The 12,164-nt window shown below is 41.6% G+C and overlaps 1 protein-coding gene across 1 annotated transcript; it reads right to left on the bottom strand.

Moving 5' to 3' along the window:
- Positions 1-1,146: 1,146 nt before the first annotated feature.
- On the bottom strand, positions 1,147-7,365 carry LOC133139953 (zinc finger and BTB domain-containing protein 43-like). The gene is made up of 2 exons (XM_061259443.1): positions 7,254-7,365; positions 1,147-5,007 (listed from the first exon to the last, which is right to left on the bottom strand). The coding sequence occupies exon 2, from the start codon at positions 4,987-4,989 to the stop codon at positions 3,619-3,621; it is 1,371 nt and encodes a 456-aa protein (XP_061115427.1). The 5' UTR covers positions 4,990-5,007; positions 7,254-7,365; the 3' UTR covers positions 1,147-3,618.
- Positions 7,366-12,164: the final 4,799 nt, after the last annotated feature.

Consider the following 12,164-nt stretch of genomic DNA (forward strand, 5'->3'; position numbering starts at 1 on the left):
TGATCATAATTTCCATTGTGTAGTTCTGTGTAGCAGTTTCTGAAACAATGGTTGTTGAAAATAATAACAATGGTTGTTATTTTCTCCAGTCTGCTTTTCATATAAAGATACCATCCACTCCAATGTTTTGGCCTCAACATGTGCAGTACACTTCCAGGCTTCACAAGCGTGCCTGCCTGCCTGTTAAACATGCATGTCTATGATGTTCACAAGGCCAATTTCAAAATATTTGGTATGGCCAACCAAATGTTTTCAAGTATGAACCCTTGGTTACCTTTGACACAGGGGAAAAACAAACATAATTTCAATCCTTATCTCTTTTAACTAATACACAAAAGTATTCAAGTATTCATCTTTGTGAAACCTCAGAGTTGTGGATGTTCACAAATTAAACACAAAATGGTTAGTTCAGCTGTTTAGAACAGGGCATTACATGCTACAAAATATCAATGGAGAACAGTGGACTTCACTAAAACAAAAATTAGAAGCACACTGAGCTGAAAAAAAATCTACCAAGCGCAGAACATAAACCTCTGCCGTCAGGTCAAAAGTACAAAATATTTTGCCAAAAATGATTATCCGTAGAATTCCCAGCAAATACTGACTTGGACCATTCTCTTTTTAAAAAGGTCCACACCTTTTATTTTTAAAATCAGTCCATGAAGAATATTGTTGAACACTTTTAACAAAAATGAATGGACAAGCATTAAAAAACAGCACCCAAACCGTCAGCCACAGGGCCGGTTTTTGGATAAGTAAATTCAATGTAAAATTTTGTCATAGACTGGGCAAAATAGACTTTTTGCGTTTCAATCACTGTACTGTCAATCAAAGTTAACATTTCGACAACATAAATCAAATATCACTGAAAGAGATATTTGTCAAAGTTAACATTTCAATAGCACGTGTGAAAAAGCAATATAAGAGATATAGGCTATGCCTGCCTTCATCTGTGTGTATGTGTAATGTATATAAATACTCTTATCTTTAAACCGCCACCCCTCTGAAACCCTACAGCTGCACACAAGCCCTAAAAGCTGGATATTCCAAATATCTGCTCCTAGAGGTGGCCGGTCATTCTAAATCAAACCAGGCTCAGTCCTTATGCATGACTCAATATCATAACATAGAGTGTAAGACATTTCAGAGTAATAAAACAGTCACCAGTATATTGTCTTTCACTGACATACAAAAAGAAAAGTACCTAATAAAAAAGTATAATATTTCCTTATACAAGTACTCTTGAAATAAATAAATGTATATTAATTTAGTTAAAAAATCAATTAAATAGTTTCCGATATATACACATTTATGCCCACACACACGTAGATAAATGTATTCTGTATAAAAAGGAATGCATTACTCTGCTCCAATAACGCCTGCTTATAATGTGCCCTTACCCACATATGGGATCTTTCATCATAACAACCAAAAGTTCATTTTGTTCCCACACAAACCCAAAGGTGCCAATACCTGTATTTCAAGCTACTGTGAACACGCCCAAGCAACAATATCTACATTTCTTGATTCATGGCATGAATAGCTTCATTACTGAATATAATAGAAGCACAATACCCGTAGTAAGAAAGTCATAAGCTTGATTTACACTCACCAGTAATTTAACCACAAATGTATTTTTTCTGACCACTAAGCTTATGCAAATTAGTTTGAATGAGTTTAAATATCTCTAAAGCACCTCATAATATAACAATAATGTTAAATGTATTATAGACACAATGTATGTATGCAACATAATATGCACTGGACTTACAGTTGACCTGTCAGTCTCATTATTAATGTACACTCACTGAGCTCTTTATTCGGTACACCTACTTATTCATGCGATTATCTAATCAGCCAATTGTGTGGCAGCAGTGCAATGCATAAAATCATGCACATTCGGGTCAGGAGCTTCAGTTAATGTTCACATCAAACGTGAAAAAATGTGATCTCAGTGTTTTCAAGCGTGGCATGATTGTTGGAGCCAGACCGGCTGGTTTGAGTATTTCTGTAACTGCTGATCTCCCGGGATTTTCCCGTACAGCAGTCTCTAGAGTACTCAGAATGGTGCGAAAAACAAAAAACATCCAGTGAGTGGCAGTTCTGCGGACGGAACGTCTTGTTGATGAGAGAGGTCAAAGGAGAATGGCCAGACTGGTCTGAGCTGACAGAAAGGATACGGTAACTCAGATAACCACTCTGTACAACTGTGGTGAGCAGAAAAGCATCTCAGAATGCACAACATGTCGAACCTTGAGGTGGATGGGCTATAACAGCAGAAGACCAGGCCAAGTTCCACTTCTGTCAGGCAAGAACAAGAAGCTGAGGCTGCAGTGGGCACAGGCTCACCAAAACTGGACAGTTGAAGACTGAAAAAAAGTAGTTGCCTGGTCTGATGAATCTCAATTTCTGCTGAGGCATACAGTTCGTAGGGTCAGAATTTGGCGCCAACAGGATGAATCCATGGACCCAACCTTCTTTATGTCAACACTCCAGGCTGGTGGCAGTGGTGTGGGGAACGTTTTTTGGCACACTTTGGGCCTGTTGATACTCAAATCAATCATCACTCGAATGCCACAGCCTATTTCAGTATGGCTGCTGACCATGTGCATCATGGCCACAATGTACCCATCTTCTAATGGCTACTTCCAGCCTGATGAAGAACACGTCACAAAGCAAAAGTTGTCTCAAACTGGTTTCATGAATATCACAATGAGTTCAATGTTCTTCAGTGGCCTTCCCAGTCACCGGATCTGAATCCAAAAGAACACCTTTGGGATGTGGTAGAACGGAAGATTAGCAGCATGAATGTGCAGCTGACAACTTGGAAATTGCATGGAATCAACATGGAACTGAATCTCAAAGGAATGTGTTCAACATCTTGTCAATCCATGCCACAAAGAATTGAGGCTGTTCCGAGAGCAAAGGGAGGCCCTACCCAGTCTTAGTATAGTGTTCCTAATAAAGTGCTCAGAGTGTAGATCCCTTATGAATTTGGCACTGATAAAATTATGAAAATAGTCAGCAAATAAAATTCATTTTAAATGACCAAAGTGCACATCTTTATAATACTCTTAAAAATATCTGATCCCAAAAAATAATAATGAAATTTAAAAAATAATAAATGAACAGAACAACCATTTTTAGACAATTCAGAAATACTGCAAGTTGCTGCAACAATGTCTCTTGTAAAAAAAATTAAAAAAAAGAAGCAGCATACTAATTTGGTATATACACAAACTGCCCAGAATGCTATAAAAATGTCTGAAAAAAATGTCTGCACACTCCCTAGGGACAATACCTACTAGTTTTAATGATGGAGCTGAAATGGGAGCAGCACAGCTATATGAACATACAAATAAAGAAGAAGGCCCAACTGTAGTCTGCAAACTGACAATAGTTTCATACAGTATGCTTTGCAAACTGGTAAAAACTGGTAAAAACAGAAAAAAAAGAGAAAAAAAGGTGAGCCTGAAACAAATGGCACTGCATATCTGAGGTCCAGAGATTTCATCTGGATCAGGGCATGACCGTAAGCCCCCACACCATAATGACTACATTGTCAGGTCAACCTCTCCGTAACCTGGAGAGGGTGACCTGACAGTGGGAGCCGGTGAATCAGCAGATTCCCTGCTGGGCGACAGAGCGCTTGGCCTGGTGGGCCCTGACGCAGGAGGACACGTGGCGGTTGAAGCTGTCCCTCCACATGAACCTCTTGGCGCAGATGCTGCACTCATAGGGCTTGACGCCCGTGTGGATCTTCATGTGGCCCACCAGGTGGTGCTTCATCTTGAACTTCTTCCCGCAGACGGCGCAGCCGTAGGGCCGCAGCCCCAGGTGCATGCTCATGTGCCGGTCCCGCTGGCTCTTGTGGGTGAAGCTCTTGCCGCACTGGCACGGATACAGCTTGTAGACCACCGCCGCAAAACCTGAATGGGACGTCTCCTCCTGCATGCCCTGCCGGGCGAGCTCCGAGGCGTCCGCGGCCCCGCCCGAGTCTTCGCCGGGTTTGTGAGGGGGCTCGTCGGACTTGTCGCCGGAGAACTCCTCCATGGACGCGCCGTAGAAGTCCAGCGGCTCATCGAACACGTGCCCCCGCCCCTTCAGGCCCTCCTCCTTGGGGTCGGCCTCCAGCTTCTCTGCCACCCCACCGCCGGGAATGAGCCGGACTTTCTCTTCGGAGGGGCTCGCCGGTTCCGGGTCCGCTGGTTCCGTCTCCGTTTCCGCCAGCGAGCCGTAGAAGTCCTCCCGCTCCATTTTCTCCGCCTTCACCCGGACCCAGCGCTTCCGGCGTGCGATGCCGGGCTGGGCGTACCGCGGTCTGGAGCAGCGGAAATCCGTCACCTCGCTGCCCCCGTTATCTCCTTCCGGGGGGAGCGGCGGCACCAAGCTCGCCTCGTTCTCCGCCGAGGGGGGGGTCAGGCCTGGCGGAACAGCTTCTCCGAACGCGTGCGGAGAGAAGGAGTTTTCCGCCTCTCCGTCGTTGAAGTCGAACAGACCCGGTTCTGTGGTCAGCGCGAGGTCGAAGCCCTTGCTCGGGCTGCCGTAGCCACTGTTGCCCGGCGACGGGCGCGGGCTTCCCGGGTCGGACTTGTGGCACGGGGCAGCAGAGTTCCCCTCCAGAAGCTCGGTACACTTGTCCACCACGTGCCACATCTGCAGGAAGCTGGCGGCCGTCAAGAAGGCCACCACCTCGCCTGCCGGCAGCAGGAGGGTGCCCGTGTAGCAGGACAGCAGGAGGCTCTCGAACACCCTGGGGAGCATGACGTCGGGCAGGACCACGCGGACGCTGTTCTTCAGGAGGACCTGGTCGCAGAAGTACGGGGAGCTGGCCGCGAGCACGGCCCGGTGGGCTCGGAAGCGGTGGCCCTGGATCACCACTGTGATGTCACACAACTGACCGAGCTGCCTCTGCCGATTCAGCTTCTTCAGGATGGAGCAGGAGAAGTCCGGAAACTCCACGTGTAGCGGGCTCGCCTCTGCTTCCATAGCTAGAGAATTAAAGATCTGGAGAAAAAGAAATGGTGAAGAACGTTATAATGCAGAGCAGTCAGTCCTCTAAATCGCTGATTAATGCCAAGCCTGGTTCGTATGAGCCAAACTTCCACCTCAAAGCTCATTGTCAATATACCGTGTTGATTATTAAACATTAATGATATGGCCATTATAAAACACCAAATACATCTTCATATTAACAATATTGTCTAATGTTGAAGACTTGTGTCCACAACGGCGATTATATCTTTCCACTAGAACAGCTAAGAAATGCCAGTCTAAGTAATGTTATATGCATCATAATTAGTACTAGCTACCATATTTTGATTATTCCAATCCTGTGTGACAGCTCATTTGAACTAAGCTCTGCCTTGAAATCAGACCAGTTTTATAGATGTTGGTGTTATAGGACTTGTTTGCTTCATTAGTCTAGTATACAGTGAGCTCTATAATTCATTGGACAGTATTTTTGTTGAGTTTAAAATGATACAATGAAAACAAGGCTGAAGTGTCATTTTAATTTGAGGGTATTTTCATCCAATGAACTGTTCAGAAATGATAGAACATTTTGTACATAGTCCCCCCCCCCCATTTTCAGGTATTAAAATATTGTACAGTTTATCATAATGCAGAATAAAATAATATATTCTTTGAATATTTGGTCACATATCCTTTGCACGCAATGACTGCTTGAAGTCTGCAACGCATAGACATCACCAGACGCTGGGTATCTTCCCTGGCGATGCCCTGTCAGGCCTGTGCTGCAGGCATCTTCAGTTACAGTAAAATGCAAATGGGATTCAGATCCAGTGATTAACTCCGCCAGTCAAGTGAGCCGGTTCCACTGGCAGCCATACAGGCCCAAGCCCTCCACCATGTTTCACGGATGAGGTGGTTGCTTTGAATCATGGGCATTTCTTTTTTCTCTTGCATCTTGTAGTGTACCTGTAGTCTGTAGTCCTGTGTGGTAGACATTGACATCTACACCTGCATCCAGGTTTTTAATCTGTTGGGCTGTTGTCAGGGGGTTTTTCACCATAGAGAGTATTCTCCGGTCATCCACTACAGTGGTCTTCCTCGGTCTGCCAGTAGTTTTTTTCTTGTTAATAATGAACCAAACTGTTGACTTGGGCGTGCCCAGGAGTTTCGCAATGTTCCGGATTGATTGATATTCCTTTCTGAGCCTTATGACAGCCAGCTTAATTTGCATCGACACCACTGTTTTCCTCATGTTATCACACCCCAATAACAATCTCTAAAGGCAATTTCAAAGTCTAGACTCAAGACTAGACCTTAACAGCTCTGTTCTGCATTCACTAAGGACACAAATGAATACACCTGCCTAACAAAACACATCTGTGAAGCCAATTCAACAAATACTTGTAAATGGGGGGACGGTGTACAAAAGGTGCTGTCATTTCTAAACGGTTCATCCGATTTGGATGACAATACATTCAAATTAAAGCTGACAGCCTGCACTTTAACCTTATTGTATCCTTTCAAACTCAAAGTGCAAGAGTACATAACCAAAATAACAAAAACGTGTCAATATCCAATGAATTATGCTGCTCACTGTAACTGTTAAGAATATATTGCGGGAATATTTAACCGGTAACAAATACATGCGATTGACTTTGTACATTACCTACGTAACTATATAGCTAATGTTAGCTAGTGCAAGTAGACACCAAACCAGCATGTCTGCCACAATGAACAAGCTAGTTAGAAAGAGAACAAAGGTGTCAATTTAAGATAACAATGTGAGATAGCCTAAGCTTTGTTATACGACGACATGACCTCTGGATATGAGGATATGTGAAACAACTTATTCCAAGTGTGGATAAAAACAGTTAAGCTGACACCTTGCTAGCTAGCTAATTAGGAACGAATCGAATTAACTGGGACGTAGGTTAAAAGCTTGCTTGCAAGGAAACGTTAGTTAACGTTGTGGTAGCAACGACTGTGCTAATTGACAGGCTCGCTACACGAACTTACATCTGCTTAAACAAGGTAGTTAAACTCTGCAACACAATATAATATACACAAAGGGCAATGACTATCATTAGCTAGCCAGCTGCTTAAAAATAAACAGCCTGCTTATTCATTAGCTAGCTGTCAACCCACCAGCATCACACCACAAGATTTTTGTATCCCCTCCCCCATATCGTTCTTTCCTTTTCAAACGGAAAAGGCTTTTGCATACAGTAAGTTACCACTCATCACGCTTGGAGCGGACGTGTGTTCGAACGAAGAAATACCTGTAAACTTTATTTGAAAACCAGAGAACCGGTCGTTTCGTTTCACACAGCTGAACTACCATTTTCCTCGACAGCTTCAGAACCCTTGAACGGGCCTGCTCGCGGTCTTCTTCTAACCTGTTCTGCCAGACTTCACCAGAGGAAGATGACGTCATCACGTATCACACCGCGTGGTGCGCACTGTAAACAAACACGGGTTGCCAGATATTAAATATCCACGATGTAAGGTTGATTTTCGAAATACAATTAAGAAATATGTGAAAACCGTGATACAAGACATGTAGGATATGGCCAAAGCGGCAATTTTGTTGGGTTTTTATGAATGAAGAAAAAATGTTGGCGCAAGAATATTTGTAAAAACTAAAGGGATGCAACGATAAGGTTATTCTGGGTTTGTTAGAATTAAATTTTGTGCAGCCATAATGTGAGATGGTACTAAGTAATTATAGCTGGTACATCGTTAAATTGTTTGAAGGACAACGTATTTGTGGGATTGGATAAAAGGGTCAATTAAAGTAAATTGCATTTACTTAATTTTTATCGCTAGAATTCCTGCCTATTTTAAATAAATAGGCACCTTAAACAGAGTTCTTAGCCAAAGAGAAAACAATGAATAACAAATAATGTTTGAGATGCTTGCTCTGAAATGTAAATGCATTGTCAATGTGAATTCTTGCACATCAACAAAAATATCTGTTTTGATTATCATGGGTGTGCTGTGCACGTTAAACTTATTTAAAATGGATCATTATGATTACAATACTGTTATAACTTGTTACAGAAAAGTATGCTTTTCACAGGTTTTTACATGCTTGGTCTGTAAACAACAGGGGGCGCTACAGGCTAACATACCATGCATGAAAGTTGGCTGAAAGGAGGGTTCAAGTTTTTCCTTGTCCATTGGCACTGAATTGCCCACTTGAGACTATTTTCAATCTCCGGTATATGAAGCATTAATATTAAGTTTCTTGTCAAAGTCAACCAAAGGTTTTTTGGTTAAATGTTTCTCTGTAATCAACTAGGGTTCAAGAGCTCTGCTTTAGACGGAGTGTAAAATTACTTTTAAATGACAGGCTGCTTTGTTAACTGGTATGGGACTTTTGGCAATCAGTTTGGCTGTATTCACCACTCAGCAGGCCTAGGTAGATGCAGATCCAAACATATACAATTCTCATAAATAATATAACTTACACTTTGAATTAAAAAATATTTTTCTCCTGTCATACATATTTATTGGTTCAAAGATTTTTGTCATGCCAAACATTTACCTAAATTATCCCTCCAGGAAAGTGCAATATCAAGTAAGAGAAATATCTGTACTGTTACCATGCTACGAAAAGAGCTACTTTCTTTTCTGAAGAAAAGAAAAAGACCATGGCAAGCTAAAGGCATAGACACTGTTTTTGCATTTTGTTGTTGCAGTACTGCGGCAATGCCATAATGACAGTCCTGTCTAGTGTTGTGGGTCGCCACAAATGAGTATCTGTTTTAAGATACTCTGTAGTTACTTGTAGCAAGCTGCAGAATGACAAGTTCTCAGAGCCACTTGTGGTCTTCAACCAGAGGAGCAAGTGGAGACGATGACAGTGCACAAAGCATGTTAATCAGTACAGGCACTTAGAAATATATTACAATAGGCAACATTCTATACCATCATGTGCTTATGTATTATGCTGTTTTCAGCTTTGTTTTTTTTGTTTTTGTTTGTTTGTTTGTTTTTTGCTAATTCAGGACAAATGGATTCCATTCCTCTCTGGTATATTTGTATGAATTATGCCTTTGATACAGTGAAAAAGCAAAAGCAAGCTGTTTTGCAAAACAATGCCATTTTCATTTGATTAGAAAGGGAGTGACACAGAGGCAACAGATTGCCAGCACAAAGGAACATAATTGCACTGCTGCGCGTTGTATTAGATTGTTCTCCTGTTATTCATACTTGTACACACAGGATGGTTTCAGCCGTCAGAAAAGGCACATGAAGTACATTGGTGGTGATCTGACTTGTAATAATGCTTGTCGGCTAATGTGATTTCTCCCCAAATTCATATGCATAATCGGGGCAATGAATTAGCATGGGGTGCGTTGTGAGCGCTGCACCACTGTAAGACTAATTACATCACATTCAAGTAGCTGCTTTCAAAAGAGAGGACAGAAAAAACAAGCAATAACACATTTTGTAGTTTAAATGATCTCATTTTCAGCCTCCCTCGCAATAACAATGCAAATGAGTTTTGTTTATTGATTTCTGTTATTTATGTTTTTACATAGTGTTGCACATAAAGGTTTTTTTTTACTTGTCAGGTGAAAAAATAGATTGATTGTTGTGGTACAGCAATGAAATTGCATACTAATTCAGTTCAGGTTAGAATGAATCAGTAGATATTGGCATGCTCCATAAGGTAAAATGGTATTCATTCATAAAAGAGCATCATAGGCATCCACTGTAGACCTCTTTGCCATTTTGGAAATAGACCAATATATGCAGAGCAGTGGCTCTGAAATGCACATTGGTGGTACATTGCCTGAAAAGCAAATATTTCCAGGAAAAACAAGATGTGCCTGCTGAAACTGCCATATTGAGCAGCCTATTCACTTGGACATGAGTTTTAATCATGGCTTTGACTGAGAAAAATATAAAAACTGTATTCAAAGATCATTCAAAGATTCGTAACTGTATCTTGAGGTCAAAGAACCTTTTCACACATAATGGTGTGCTACATTAAACCCCACTCAGTTGGTTGGCTGTGCTAAACTTGGTCAGAAACCATCACAAAGCATTCTTTGGGTCTTTCAAATTCTAAACAGGATAATTATAAGGACACAATATAACTTTATTTAGCCTTATTTTTCCTTCTTATTTGTTGTTTCCATAGCTTGGATACTCCAATACAGGTTTTCACAGCTGGTCTTTTTCATTTTTTTCAAATTTAGCTTCTGACTCCTCGGTCACCCTCTCTGTATGTAAGTCACGCTTCCATCTAGTCTTATCTTTTCTCCCTCCGCTCGGTGAGTGACAGCTTGGCAGCCTGCCTGAATATCTGAACTGATCCGGGGTGCAGGTGGGTGATCGGTGAAAGCAGCAAAAAACGCTTTGTCATTGCACGTGCTCCTGACAGCGCCCCCATGTTAAACAAGTTGCTCCTCTATCCCCGAACAGTAATTCGCTATTAAAAAAAAAGGCACAACCAAATAAGAAGCCAAGGCAGGGTGATTAGAAATGGTTTTGCTGACCTCAAGGGGTGATGAAGGTATTGATAAAATTTCAAACAGTTTCTTAATGAAAGGGTTTCCTGTTGAAGTCGTAATCTTCCCTGAAGTAGGGCTTTGTTAGCGGCTGTGCTGTTCACTTGACCAGGAATTCCATCCAGGTAAGCTAATGGAGCTGTTTGTGAGTGGGGCAGGAGCAGGGATCAGGAGGGGGTTCTCGGACAGGGATGAAAAATAAAAGGGTGTGTGGGGGGAGGGGGGTGGGGGTGCCTAAGAAGTGGCTTCTTGCAGCTTTTATCCCAGGTGACTTGGCACATTCTCCCATTGCCCCCACCCTGGCTTAATGGAGCGAAGGTTAGTGGGTGATCTGCTCAAGGTCTTATTCTCAGGTGTCATTGGCTAGGAGGGGGAGGCCCATGGTCTCAGTGTTGTGGATCAAAGATGAAGAAAGGAACAGCAGTGGTCTCCCACACACCATACACACACACACACACACACCCACACACACTCACGCACACTAATTACGTTTGTTTCAGTAGTCTTGTTCATGCCATTTCTGGGGATTTTTTGCTGACTGGTTTATTAGTAGAAACTGAATTCAGCTCATCGGCTCGACTCAAATCAATCGATCAATAAATATTTTTAAGAGAAGAGTGATAGTGGAAGCCTTGAGAGTATTATAGTGAAAGAAAGAACTAATGGAAAAAAGAGAGTAAAAATATATAATGAAACGGAACACCAAGAGTGGCAATATAAAAAAAATAGATGTACTGGAGATTTTTTGATGCAATGCCTTAAAATATGGTAAGGGGCAACAGTGAGATAACCTATATACTGTGCTTGAAAGGATGAACAACTCAGTTTTATAGAGTTATGATAAACCAAAGAAAATAGACACAAGTGTTAGAGAAAACAACGCATCAGGTGAACTGATCAAGCTGGCCAATACAGCTAGTCTCTCAGTATTCCCTCTTCATGTTCCCAAGTCGACGGGCAAAGTATTGCCTTGTCAAAACAATTTTCACACAGAATTTTTTATAGTTCAGATACAACTTTGAAAAATGAAAACAAAAACATCTCTCATTCAGATGGCAAACAGCTAACATAAAGGAAAGTGACCACAGTATCTGCCAGCCCTCGGCCATATCTGCATTTCATTACTCAGATGATTATTACATAAATCGCATTGAAATGTTTGGAAGGGATACTCAGTTGTCAGTTGAATATAATTATAACTTCCCTTCTTATTTTGAAAACACTCCTGTGATTGAGATCAAACTCGCTCGTGGTATTGGTTTAACACATTCAAATGATCAGGTTCAAATGAACCATTGCCTTGCAATCAATGTGACAAAGAAATATGTACAATTGAGAAACTTCTTTTTTTTCCCTGAAGGAATTTTGATTGTTGCACCTGCAGTAACAATACACAATACAAACTCTAAAAATGGAGAGCAGTTATTGACACAGTACACATCAGAATTTCATACAGTAAAATGACAACATAAGACATCCCAGCATCTCCCCAATATAAATAAATGAGTGTGATTATTCCAAGGAGGAACATGAAGAGGATTTTCAATCCAAACAGAACCACTTACACTTTAGATAGCATCAATCATGATGCAAATGTTTGCAAGCATCTAGACTTCAACAGTCGTGCAGCATATGGTTTTGCTGTATCTTAGAAAATACAATTGCGAA

This window comes from Conger conger, chromosome 11 (genome assembly GCF_963514075.1).
Source record: "Conger conger chromosome 11, fConCon1.1, whole genome shotgun sequence".
Taxonomy (NCBI): domain Eukaryota; kingdom Metazoa; phylum Chordata; class Actinopteri; order Anguilliformes; family Congridae; genus Conger; species Conger conger.

What these genes read in the sequence shown, in the direction of transcription:
- LOC133139953 (XM_061259443.1), bottom strand. Translation starts at nt 4,989, where the DNA reads ATGGAAGCAGAGGCGAGCCCGCTACACGTGGAGTTTCCGGACTTCTCC.